At 39.1% G+C, this 13829-nt stretch overlaps 2 protein-coding genes across 3 annotated transcripts; both read right to left on the reverse strand.

The window, feature by feature from the left end:
* Window positions 1-775: 775 nt before the first annotated feature.
* On the reverse strand, window positions 776-6686 carry ghdc (GH3 domain containing). 2 transcript variants are annotated; one of them, XM_031315525.2, is made up of 11 exons: window positions 6438-6686; window positions 5950-6240; window positions 4990-5186; window positions 4694-4888; window positions 4434-4553; window positions 3734-4031; window positions 3401-3590; window positions 2634-2705; window positions 2372-2505; window positions 2160-2248; window positions 776-2071 (listed from the first exon to the last, which is right to left on the reverse strand). In XM_031315525.2, the coding sequence occupies exons 1-11, from the start codon at window positions 6520-6522 to the stop codon at window positions 1850-1852; spliced, it is 1893 nt and encodes a 630-aa protein (XP_031171385.1). In that variant the 5' UTR covers window positions 6523-6686; the 3' UTR covers window positions 776-1849. The 2 variants fall into 2 exon arrangements, with proteins under 2 accessions (XP_031171385.1, XP_031171386.1); XM_031315526.2 differs by lacking the exon at window positions 6438-6686 and having other exon boundaries at window positions 4990-5182; window positions 5950-6174.
* Window positions 6687-8485: 1799 nt separating this feature from the next.
* On the reverse strand, window positions 8486-13687 carry LOC116061585 (FERM domain-containing protein 6-like). Its single transcript, XM_031315871.2, has 13 exons — window positions 13241-13687; window positions 12066-12156; window positions 11785-11864; window positions 11453-11511; window positions 11065-11305; window positions 10827-10982; window positions 10597-10662; window positions 10396-10464; window positions 10102-10276; window positions 9632-9802; window positions 9216-9335; window positions 9091-9113; window positions 8486-9006 (listed from the first exon to the last, which is right to left on the reverse strand). The coding sequence occupies exons 1-13, from the start codon at window positions 13310-13312 to the stop codon at window positions 8962-8964; spliced, it is 1368 nt and encodes a 455-aa protein (XP_031171731.1). The 5' UTR covers window positions 13313-13687; the 3' UTR covers window positions 8486-8961.
* Window positions 13688-13829: the final 142 nt, after the last annotated feature.

The raw sequence follows: 13829 nt of genomic DNA on the forward strand, positions 1-13829 counted from the left end.
AGTTGGGAGCAGAAGTAAGCTGCTTTTGGAGAAAAAAGGAGGGGGGAAAACAACCAGTGAAAGTAAAAGACTGGCTCTTAGACTAAGAAACTATTGTTCCCCCTCTCGGATCCTATTAAAACTCTGGCAGCTCATCACTACTATCTATTTTTAATGGCTTCTCATTGCCCTTTCTTCTTGTAGTTCATCCATCTCTCATTGTTAATAAAGAGGCTAATCCATTAAACATGCTCACTATCTACTAGTCTAATACGACAGAGTGGCGCACAGACGGCCATGTGAATATTATTCCAACTACATTTCCCATGGTTCTTAGCTCCGTGGGCATTTACCCAGATTTTGTTTTTGAAGGTGAAGTGTGAGGGATTTTACTTGACTGAAAATGAATGAATGACATCTTTGCTAATATTTGTGAAAATACTGTTATTCACCATTTTAGACTTCAATGAGAATCCACAGCTATACACCTGACTTAAACTGTAAAATAGATAAGACAGCTTAATTTACTCAAAATGCAACATCCCTTCTCTCAATGAAATACATCCTCATTTCCTCAGCAAACCCATTGAGAAATCAGGCCCGTCATTGTCAAATCTCGATGGTTTACATTTAATTAACTCGTGACTAAGCAGATGTGCTCAGAAGCTCTGTTTGTGTGTGTAAATCCTCAAACCATGTGAGGATGACAGACACACCATTTCACTAAACACCAACCAGAAAAAGATGAAAATCTGTCATGAATACACACAAATATGGTGAAAGCAAGCATGGATTAAAAAAAACTGGAACCGTGCTTTATTTACCTACCATGCTGTCTTTATGTTGTACTCTGGAACCACAGATACAATAAAAATAAATCACAATCATGTGTTTGACGTAAAATCAAACATTTCATACTCCAGTACAAGTCTTTCCTATATGACTATCCCCCCCTAGTGGTGGCAATAAAGTCCTGACACCGGTAAGTACCGTCTGACTGAAGAAAGTCAAATAGTTCAAGGAAGACATTGCAAGCTAACCTTGTGCTGCCTGCTGTCATGGGAATCATTAGGTTCAGTCTATAATGAATCTTACCATTAATCTGCTCATCTGATTTGTCACTTACAGATCACAACCTACACAGACTTTTACTTGTGCAAATAGAACAAATGTATAGTTCATCAGAAAAGGGGTTTAGTATGCTTTTGTCTGTTGCATTTCAGCCCCACTCCATGATTTAGGTATACAAGAGGAATTTCGTTTTTTGATATAACTCTTGCCAAATGTTGCTTTAATCTTCACAGGCCCCTGCACTTATGGGACAATGTGATTGTGGTTGTGCCACAACATTCAATAACACCAGATGGTATCAACTGAATGGATCATATTGTTAAAAATGTGTTTCAATGCAAACATTTTACAAGCATCAGTACTGTTATTGAGAATTTTCTAGTTGTTATTTTGGTTTTTCTTCAGCTGCCCTAAAAAACATTTCTCCATTAAATGTAAGTAAAAACCTTTTTCCTCAAGATTACCACCCCAGTAATATTAAGGCAACACAATAATAAGATAAAAAGGTACATTTAAATAGCAGTTTTTATGGAATTAAACAATACTAGAGCAACAGTTTAAAAGTTGAGTTGTAGTTCACTTTAATAAAATTATAAATATGTTTGAGAAAATAAAAGATGTTGGTCAGATGATCATTTTTAATTGTCAAAAATTAAAAAATGTTGCGTTTTGTGTTTAGAAGTTCCCAAAGGCACAATTAATCACCTCATTCATGATTAAAAAAACATTTCATTCAGTCAGCGCTCACCACAGTCAGAGTCCACAAGCTTTGTCTTGTTCTCCACAACAACAAGAGGTTTCAGGAGACGGTTTTTCCCAAGAGGAAGTCAGCAAACTCTTTCCTGCGCAGCACTCGTTGCATTTTGAAGGTGTTGGGTGAGGTATTCGAGAAGGCCATCATGTGCTTGCGAAGTTCCTTGAACGCACCCTCCGCCACCAGCTGCACCCTCATTGGTCCGATGCTGCCTTTGGTACGGAAGGACTTGTAGACCGCTGAGTCCTCCTGGAGACAGATGTCCAACTGAAAGGGAAGGAAAGAATACGGCAAACAGAATAAAGATCTATTTCATGATAAAGAAAAAAAACATGCTGTTTGCTAAGTGTCTCACCTTGTATCGTTGTTTCTCTGTGAGGTTTCTCACACCTTTCAGCTCGATAAAGACCTGGTAATGAGGATCTGAGCCGCCTATCGAATCTCCTACATCACCACAGTAAAGTCAGATTCATTATAATGCAAACCTCACTAACCACTCAGAAGGATTCACAGATGTCAGATCCCAAATCCGGCTGTGACTGAGGGGCTATAAGCATATTTTCTTACCCATGATACCGCTCTCAGCGCAGCAATAGTCGACCAGCTGAGCTCCCGGCCACTGAGAAACAGCTTTCTTCAAAGCGTTAAGGAACAATACCTCAGACACTTTCTCCCCTCGAACACTCAACATCTGACCCCGTCTGACAGAAGACAGAGGGAAGGCAAGGAGAAAATGTTTTGCTATGTGCTATGTCTACATGAGAATATGATAAAACACATGAAGCATGAGATGATATGATGAATAAATATGGATGGGAACAAAATGTACCTGTACTGAAACTCAACTATGGGACACTGGTTGTGGAATCCAACTACTTTCACAATGTCTCCAATGCGATATCTGCAACACAGCAAAAACACAGCATCATTGACGCAACTGTCCAATGCAACTAATGTTTGCAAAAATACTTGCGGTTGCCTTGTGCAGATTGCAGTTCTTCTGAGCATCTTTAAATTTTAAGTGCATTAAATTGTACAAAAGTGCATTGTCTTATGGAGCCTGGGCACAGAGCTTGATATTATAAAGCATCAGCCACTCATTCTATCTTGAGATAGAGTGCAGTCAAGTGAAACCATTACATTACATTACATGTCATTTAGCTGACGTTTTTATCCAAAGCGACTTACAATTGCTATATATATATCAGAGGTCACACACCTCTGGAGCAACTATGGGTTAAGTGTCTTGCTCAGGGGCACATTGGTTGATGTATCACAGTGGGAATTGAACCCGGATCTCCCACACCAAAGGTATGTGTCATATCCACTGCGCCATCACCACCCACCAAAACTCAAACAATAACACAAAGCAATTCCGAAATATAATTTCTCACTCTTTGTAGCCTTTAAATTTGACAAATGGGCAGTTAATTGAACCCCCAAAAATGTACCTAAAATTGGTCCAAATTGTTGGTATTTACTCCCAAAAAAAATATAAAATTGTCGACATTCTAACACCAAATCCTGGAAGAGCACTCACTGTCCTAATCCTTTCATTCATCATTAGATCCTTCTTGGTTGTAAAGGAAATCAGACCTGAACAGTCCTGAAGCGTTTGTGATGACGAGCTCATAGTTGTGTCCCTTCTTCACCTCCTCCATCAGCAGAGTGCGAGGCGTCTCCTCCTCCAGGCTGCTCTCTGGCAGGAACTCGCAGAACATTGAACGAGGACACAGCACGTAGCGTCTGTTTGGTTCCTGGGGCCACAGGTTCACCCCTATTAGACCTGCAGAGGCCCATACATACAATTAGAGCGAACACTACTAAACATAGATAAGTGTCTTACTTGGAAACTTAACAGGACTTTTGGCCACACCAGAACTTTTAGAGCAGTTGCTTTCACAGTGGTGTCTGGGATCAGGTTCCCACCTTCAGTAGCAGCGTAGAAAGGCGAATAGAAAGGGACTCCCTGGCAGTAGTTCTCCCTCAGCATTTCCCCATAGATCTGATTGGAGCCTGAGTCCACTGCCAGCACCAGGTGGAGGTGAGGCCACAGCCGCCTGGCGATCCCACGGAAGCCATCCTGGAAGTGGGCCCGGAGCTGAGCGGCTCTCTCTGGGTCTGGCTTCATCAGAGCCTCGAGCCTGCACCTCACTTTGGGCTCCAGAGCCAAAGCACTGCTGACCTTCCCTCGCTCAATGTCCTCAACAAGCTCCTGCCAGCGATCCTATGGGACGGAGGAGATGGGATAGAAATTACTTTTCTAATCCTTTCTCCATCAAACAAATTACCTGAGCTTTTCTTTCGGTCAGTGAGAGCCTCACACCTGACTCAATATTTCATCCCACTTAACTAGAAAATGTCCCGGTGGGACTAAAACCCGGCAAGCATGAAGGAAACGGCACTCAAGGACTTTTCCACCAAATCAAAAACAGAGTATGGCTGTTGGATGAGAATGTTGTCTCTTGATTCCTTTTTATTTTCAGTAACATTTTTCTAGCTTTTCATAAAGTAGAGAATTGCATTATGCAAAAAAAAAAAATAAACCACAGAAGTAACACAGAAGATGTTTTGACATGATATGTATATATGATCTGTATAATAAATCATGACATGAGCTATGCTGTACCTGTAAAGCACTGAAAGCATAGAAGACTGTGGAAGCAAAGTTGGACTCCAGTGTTCCCACACTGGGATCTTTGAGAGCAAACAGGAGATGCAGATAGAGGGTGTCCTTCTCACTGGGAACCTGAAAGAGGGGACAGAGGACAGTACAATTCCAACATAAAACATAAAATATAAAAATGGCAACAAATTCTGCACGAAAAAAAAATCATACATTGGAAGATAAAGACGTAAAAGTCATGCTGATTATCTTGTGAATTGTACCTCAAAGGCAGGTGCTGGGGTGGTGTAGAGGTTGAGCATGTGACGTGAGGAGGCTGGTGTGGAGGAGTTTGGTCCGATGGGAATACCGGCCTCAGACTGGCGAAAAGTAGGTGAATAGAAGAACTTGGTGGTGCGCTGTAGACTGTCGGTTGCAGGAAATGCTCCTCCCATGGCATCCAAACACACAGTCACTCCCTGGTGGAAACACATGCATGAATACTGCAACCAGTTTCACATGCACAACAACACAGCATAGGCTACAGCCAGGCCAACACATCGTCATCATCAAGATTCACCTGCAGGAAGAACTCAGAGTTGGTGTCTTTGGAGCTGAGCAGCATGGCGCTGGCTCCCGACGTCCCAGAGGTCATGGCCAAGATCAGCGGCTTCTCAGCAATGATCACTTTCTCCTCTCCTGCCGCGATGCGTCTGATGAGCTCACGGTAGTGCTCGTATGTGGTGATGGGGTGACACGCCCGGAAGTCATCACTGTCTTGAAAACAACAGGTTTACGGTTTCTGTTTATGATAGAAAACTGTCTTTATAAACCATTTCCCTTTAATTTTTTTTTTTAATCTTCATTTCACTGATGAAGACGATGAGATGTGGTTAGTAGCTCAGAAGAGCCAGTAAGTGGAGCTCTGAGTTGAAATTATTTATTATCACACATGCTGTTCCCACTGGTTTTTGTTTTTTGTTATCTGAGAGGCAACACACAGTTTTGAATATGATCATTTACAGTTCATTAATACATCCTCTTCTGCACATCATTTTAGGTGTTTTTCCAGCTGATACCATAACAATACTATACAGGCTATTAGGCTATATTAACATTTTATTTAATAATAGTATTTTAGTGATGATTCTTCCCTTTCTGAATTTTTAGCCAACAAAGTACATTAAAATAGACACACTTTATATGTATCCACCTGAATTATATCCTGGCATTGTGGAGAGGCACTTGGATCTCGGGAACTTAGATCAGTATATGGGGGGAGATTAGTTTTTTTTAAACAGAAAATAGCTAAATGTAACCTTTAAATGAATATAAATAATGTGAAGAAAATAACAGGTGGTGTTTGGTGCCTTGTCAAAAACATTTTGACGGGTTTGAGCTGTGCTTTCACGACCTCAATAAAGTCCTTCGTTACATCAAAGCCACTCAGAGGACACATCAGTGTGTCAGAGATATAACAACGCGTGCAGTTTGTTGTCCTGCAAACACCACTTATAAACTGTTAACACTATTACCTTACCTTGTATTGAGTTGAAGTCATACTGTCTTCCATAACATGTGTTTGCGTTTTTGTGCAGGCGCTTCAGCAGAGTCTCCTCCTGGACTTGCTTCACGTTGAGAGTATCGGCTTCAAGTTTCTTTCTCTGTCGCCTGCCCAGCCAGCCCATTCCCTTCACCGCCAGATACTGACTGAGTAGACCGCTCCACGTCCGGTTTTCACCTTTCATTTTCGAGCTAATGTCCCTCAAAATGAGCGCCATCCCGGCCAGAGTGCACACACCGAGGGCGGCGGGCAGAGGAGGCGGCATCGCTGTGTGGACAAGAGCCCGGTGTTATACAAGAAACATGTCATACATGTGAGCCAGGTGGGGGCGATGTTAGCCAACATTACACAGTTTCCTGTTTCATCTACAGTTAACTATACACTGCTGCTCCATCGGGTTTAAATTAAAACCGAGCCTTCACATAATTTCACACATTTACCTTCATCATAGTGAAGCCACTTACCCTGATGTTGTCCAATGATAACGACAATAACCGATAAAATCGCAAAACAAAGCGGCACAGCTAGACGAAACCAAGATAAAGCCATCCCCAGCAAATAATGTGACCTATCGTTTCTGTGGTTTTAAACTGTTCACATGAATAATAACGTATAAGCTGCAATAATGTGACAACAGAGGGGCCTGAACTTTTGTTGCAGCCGTTTGAGTTGCTTCCGTGTTTGGGTCGCAGCCTGTCACGCTGATTGGCTGACGGCAGGATGACGTACTTCTGTTTGGTCTGATCTGTATAGTAAAGTTGGCACACAGCTGGCATAGGGCATGGCTTGTTCCCTTTAGATATTGTATCACAAACAAAGTTAGGGAATTATATTTGAAAATATTACATAATATATATCCTACGAACCTGTTTGTCTCGAAATTCATGCCTGTTGATAACTATTGTAGTTTTTGTAAAACAGAACAAGAGTCGTTAACCCATCTTTTTTATGGTTGTTCATTTTGTATTGCATTCTGGAAAAGCTTTGAAGATTATATGGTATCTAAAACAAAACATACAATCACACTTGAAGGGAAACATATTATCATCTATTTTTAATGTAAAGATAGAAAGTTTTGTAATATTGTAAATCTCTTTATTTTATTAGGTAAGTTCCATATCCATAAGGCAACATTTTCCAAATCAACACCGTGCTTCAGACTATTCCAGGTTGAATTTGACATGAACTTTGAGTCTCTTAAGTTGGTATCCAATAAGAAAGCTATCTTAATATCTGATGTCTACTCAAATTTCTATGATTAAGTGCTCCTGCTGTCTATATTATTAACGAAGTTTTGAAAGTCTGTCACTTTTGTACCTTTTATTTTTTTTTATTTCTCTCTGTTTAGATTATTACCTTCATACTTACTTTCATATTATATTATTTGTACATATCTTTGTATAATTTTATTCGATTACGAACTGTGATGACTGAATATCTGTAAACTATATTTTGAAATAATAAATAAAATAAAAAAAATAAAAATAAAAAGTTGGCACACAGCTTCAGGCCTGCAATGCGAAGAGTACATATAACAGCAGCAGTTCAAAAGATCTCTTTCAAAATGCTTCACAGATTTACCCCAACCAACCATTACCTGCAGAAAATGAAAAAGACATTGATATCAGCTGTACTTTTTGTGGAGAACTGAATGAAACACTGGTACATTTATTTTGGTCTTGCCAATATAGAAACTTTGGAGCAGATTGTCACGTTTTATTGCTGTTCATATTTACTCTCAATTCACATTACTTTGGGAAAATGTATTGTTTGGATTCACTCAATATGACACAAAGTTTCATTCAGTATTATGTGATAAATTTACTAATTATTTTAACCAAATTTTATTTACATAAGTCAAAGTTTTTTAAAAAAGAAGCCAAGCTTTTTGGAGCTGGCTGCCAATATTAAGGAATACATTTTTCCCATTTCTAACTGTACAAATAAAAAAGCTGTTAGATCATATGACCTCTGTAAGCTTTACAAAATATGTATATGAATTTTTTTGCTTTGTTTGGATTTTTTTTCTTTTAGTAACCCCCTGGCTCGCTTATGAACGTAGACTCTTAAGAGGTACAGAAGATGTTTCCTGCTGTATATCCACGTCTTTCAATAAAGCTTGATAAAACACAACAACACATTTAGCTGTTTATAATCTTTGGCAAATCCCAGATACCTAAAATGAAATGGAAAGATAGCATACCCAACTTTACTAACTTTCTTAATAATATTCAGCTGCAACTGCAACTCTTAAAAGTTGCAAAAGCAGCAGAGACTGACATGACTTGAATGTACATAATTTTCCTCTAGTTCTATCTCCTATTTTATTTCTGCTGAATGTAAAGAGCTCCCTGAATTACCCCGTTACCTAATGGTAATATTTATAATGTTATCATCTAATTCCCTGGCACTATATTTACTCTTTTGTTGTTGTTATATACACATATACTGTTACTGTGAAAAAAAACAGAAAACAGTCACACTGTTGTTGTTTCCAAGATCAAGAATGGACTTTCACGCTTAAACAAAAGAAACCATATGTATTTTTAATTGCTTATTTATATATTATAATAATAATAATATATAATTTACAATAATGTACCTTCTATCTAGCTGCTTAATAATAGCTGCATGTCTGTTGGTACAGTTCAGTAAAGAAAGGGAAAAAAAGGAATATTTGTTCTAGAAATGACATATGGGAGATGTCAATCAAGCCCAGTCTGTACACTCCCACACAGTCTTTAGAGGAGGTCTAATTAGACACCATGCGTGAGAAGACCTGTGGGGGTGGATCATGGTTGTTTAGGGGCTTTATAATATGAACTTTGATAAAAAGGTAATTTCATTTATAAATAAAATGAAATAGTTGTAAGCAGCACAATGTATATATTAGGTACATAATCTGAACTATGATGTGAGCATCAGAGCGGTAACATAATGGCTCTTGTCGTGAGCTTTTATTGAATCCCTCTTGCCCCTGGCTGTAAATTAGTCCATAGAAACCCCTTCATCATCAGCTCTGCTCTTCAGAACCTGCACAAAGATCAGAGAAAAAAAACACTGAAACCTTTGATGTCGGGCTTATCTGGAAATGTTCAATCAGAGAGATCTGCTCACCTGTTTCATTTCCATGGTGACAGCTGATAACGAAAGAGCACAGAAAATGATGTGGCGCATATGAAATGGTAAACACATGATCGAGCTTATTCTAGATATGTCTTTGTGCTTTTTGTTGGACTAACCTGCCCAATAAGAAGAGGGTAACACCAAAGGTCCATCGACAGACAGCTCAGCCAACCACGACAATTCGGCTGGGCTGTCGACAAATAACTCCTCTGGTTCATCCACACACAGCTCATACTCTGCCGCAGGCAACATAAACACAGAGATACTCAATTACTCCTCCTGATTTCCAGCAACAAGCCCTATTTGCCCTATAAGCTTATACATTTGGTGGATTTTACAAAATTATGGGACCAGTTTAGCAGCTCTAATTGTTCCATGTACTGTCTTTATATTTATATTAGTTATCATTTATTGCGAAAGATTTAGTGGAATGGAGTATACAAGATGGGAAGGACAAAATGACAGCTGACAAACTTATTTGCCTGCGTAGAGCTGCAACATCTTGAAACATGTTTTTTTCCTCCCAGCTAACCTGTGACTTCCTCCTCCTCCTCCTCCTCCTCCTCCTCCTCTTTGGACCAGACTGTGGTTGTTTCGAGTGCAACACTGCAGTCAGATATTGAGGATGTGAGGCTGTTGCTCTGGAGTCTGTGTGCCAAGCGTGTTGTGTCACAAATGTAGGCCTCTTTGTAGAACTGACTGGCTGCAGAGAGACCGAGAAAAAGTAAAAGAAAAAGACACTTTTCAATTGTGATTATGTGAGGATGGTTTAAAAGCCCCAGAATATTTGTTTTCATGATATTGTTTTCAAAATGCTTTGGCAGAGGATGAGAAATATAGACTTCATGAAGTTTTACCGATGATATAGTTTGGATAAAAAATATATTTATTGAATCATTGTTAAGAATCAGGAACCAATCAAGACACAGTCCAGTTGTGATAAGTTTAAAATGAAACAGCTTTGAAAAAAAAAATGGATTTTTTATTTTTTAGATTGCTGACCCTGCATGTCTTCCAGCTGTTGGATGTAGCCAACTGCATCTCTGGTGATGATGTGGAACCGGTGACTCTCACTGAGGTGCCTCAGGATGTGTTTGGAGTGGGTGGCTGAAGGAGTGTAATACCCCAGCTTAGGGAGGCACAGAGAGCCCACAGCAGCGATTTCAAACCTGCTGCCCTGGAGTGCAAGAGAGAGGTACAATACAATCCAAAACAGGGGTAGAGGAAGTGGTAGCAATATGCAGGTTTATGTGAACACATGTATGCTCTGGTGTGTATGTAATCTTTGGAACCAACCTGGAAAGTGAGGCGTTCAATATCGGTCCAGGAAAAGACATACAATTGGCACTGCTTCCCTCCCACCTCCTTAAGAAAAGTTTAAAATCTTAATACATGCAAACTCAGGAGTGAAATGATCAAGAAAGTTCCAGAAAGCGTATTTAGTCAAGCCCAAGCATGAATGTGTATATGCAAAAATAAATTCCCAAACAGACCCACCTGATAAATATGGACTCCTTTTATTGCCACACCAAGAAGAATTGAACTTCTCAGCTCTTTTTTCTCCTGCACATAAAACAACAGACGAAGAAGCAGAGTTTGAAATATAAAACATGAGCTCACATAGCAGATGTTGCAGGAAAGAGTATGTGTCCTAAGTTAAATACATCTACGTCATTACAGTTACAGTATTTTGGTGGCTTTCTTTGGTTAATTCTGTGCAGTCCGACCTGTCTCATCCTGTAGAAGGTGACTGGTCCATCCTGCAGGCTGCTGGCCTCTTTTATAAACTGCAGGACGGCTTGGCTACGTGTCACACCTCTCAGCTCTCCGTGTAACACTGGGCAGTGCTGGAGCAGGAAGTCCCGTCCACGACGCTTTATCAGCTGAGGACATTAACTCATGTTAAACACACACGTAAACATGTAAGGTTAGCTCCAAATGGTCACCCTTCTTTTTTTTTTTTACCCAAGAGGGGAAGTAATCTTCAGGAAGAAAGTAATGTCTGTGTTTTCTCTCCTGTCTTTTCTCTTCTCCCCCCTCTTCCTCCTCTTCATTATTCCGCTCTGCTCTCTGCTCCAGATCTCCGACTTCAGCTTGAAGTGCAGAAGCTGCCAGCTGGAAGAGCAAAGCTTCCTGATGGCAGCTCTGTGAATGCAGCACCTTTTGCCTCAGCTCAGTGTAGTAAAGCTGCTGCACTTTGCTGCTCCTTAAACAGCCAAATAGGACATCAAATATACAAATAAAAGAAAAACACACATGATGTTAAAACAGTGGGTAGAACAATTATAGTTTGTATGTGTGCAGACAGATGAATATTCTTTAGAAATAGTATGCTGATGGGAGACCAACTTACAGAATTAGCAGCCCACTCTCTACATAATACCGCACTCTCAGAAATAAGATGAATGGGACCTGGAAATAAATGTATAATGAATATTTCAACAGAGTCAAAGAGAACTATTGCTCACTTTGAATTCTGCATATACATCTACTGTGTACAGTCTAGATAATATTGAAGAAAAAAAAACTAAAATCACATTGAGTTGTAAGATCTTAAATATTTCCCTGAACAATAATGGGACAAAGATTAGTTTGTACAGAACATCTTGCTCGATACATGGCAATACACTATACATTATCGCTGTTTGTGAGTTCACTAATGCTCTAAAAAGAGTGTGAACTCACCGTTAAGGATCCTCGGTTCCATCTTTTGCCAAAGTACTTGCTCAGCTTTTGCTCCGAATCAAGAAAGAGGTATTCATTATCTGAGAAAAAAAAATGCAGACATTTGATTAGCATAAAGAAAACAGGGTTGTTCTCAACAAACAGTATGTTTGCTCATGATTATCTTTAACTTCACGGGCTCCTGTTTATTTATTTCCCAGCAGCCTCCCTTAATTTCAGCATCCCACAATTAATTAATTGAAAACATTTTCTCTTGAACTCCCACACAGACACTAACTGACCTCTGAGAACAGCCAGACCAAAGACTTGGAGTTCACTGACGCCAAGGTGCTTCAACACACTATTCAACACCTCATGGCCTCTGGCTCTCACCTAAAAAAAGCATAACACACACAACAAAATTAATACATAAGAGTACATTTCATTTATTTTAATTTCTGTGTCATGCCAAACATTTGGCCCATCCCACATGGGATTACAAGACACCGCTATTTAACATACTGTATATCTTCCAGTCTCGCATATCAGGTGCATATACAAAGCATGTAAGCTTTGGGTTCATACTTATACAGTATTTGGACTTTGTCTTATCAGCATTTTATTAGTTGTTGGGTCTCAGACAGTTTGGTTTTGTTGTAGGTCAAAATTTGAAGGACGTAGACCTCATCCAGAGTTTATTGTTTTGGAGTTTTACATCCCATAATGGTAAACACGCCATTTCAGAAGTTTGTCCAGTTTGAAGAAGTACACTTAATGTTTCCAAAATACTATCTTAACCCTTGTGTTGTCCTCCCGCCGACCATGAACTTGTTGTTCTTCCGGGTCAACATTGAAAATGAACTTTTTTTTTAATGCTTTTGGTGTTTGTTTTATTCATGGTCAATACACCTAATTTAAATGACATTATACTTATTTGTTTAGTTTAAAAAAACTGAGAAATTATGAATTATTTTGACTAGTTAAGATCAGAGGAGGTTGAGTGAATCACTGACTAGGTTTATGTCAAAGTTTAGTCAGGACACCGTTAACACAGTTTATATAGCACACACACACACACACACACAAATTATTTTTCAAATGCTATGAAATTGAATAAAACACAAAATTCAATGGAAGTAATCATTCATTTTACCTGCGAAAAATGTTGTCTGGGTTCCACACAACGTACATGCATGCATCCAAGTTATTTTGGGGAAATTTGGTTTTAAGAAAACCTTTCTGATATAAAAATCTTTATATGGTCAAATTCGACTCAAGGATAACCCAAGGGTTAAAATAATCACATTTCAGCATAGTGTAATACTGTGTAATACTGGCACATCAATGGCAGCTGTTAATGTCAAATTAAATCTAGGGTCTGTATATTTCTCCAGTTCCAAGAGATGCATTGAAATAAAAGATTAATAAAAAAATACAGAAATTTGTGACATAAAAAAAGGACATTGAAGCCACTCACCCTGACAGTACAGTCCAGGTGCTGCTTGTTTGGAAGAAGGACGCACACTTGTCGTTCCTGCCTCGTCCTCATGGTAACAAAAGCTTCAGTTGGTCTCAGGTCTCCAGATATCTTCCTACTGTCCTCCCATGGGCCAGCCAGCCTCCCTCCCTAACCTGACACGTAATGACTCCTCACTCTTCTTTATACAAAACAGAGAAAAGCATCCAATCCTCACATTGTACATCACATTATCACAGATTCTTAATGCAGAGATGTGTTTGGGCTTTATCCATTTCTACAACATTCTTGTATATTTCCACATTTAAAATAAAAGCCCAGAATACTCTAAAGAAGCTACGGGACAAAAACAAGACTGTGTGAAGTAAAAGCTGAGGTGTTGGGGTGTTGGCAGACATGCTGGATACTGCTTTAAAACTTTAAAAGATACAGACATTATTATCTGTTAAGAATAATATGTTATAATAATATAATAATAATGTTAACTGCATTGAAATTAAATGCTAAGAACCTGCAAAAAACATGATCTGTCAAAATTGAGAGATTATGGTAGAGCAAATTTAACATATGTAAAGAAACATACAAACTA

Source organism: Sander lucioperca, chromosome 22 (genome assembly GCF_008315115.2).
Source record: "Sander lucioperca isolate FBNREF2018 chromosome 22, SLUC_FBN_1.2, whole genome shotgun sequence".
NCBI lineage: Eukaryota > Metazoa > Chordata > Actinopteri > Perciformes > Percidae > Sander > Sander lucioperca.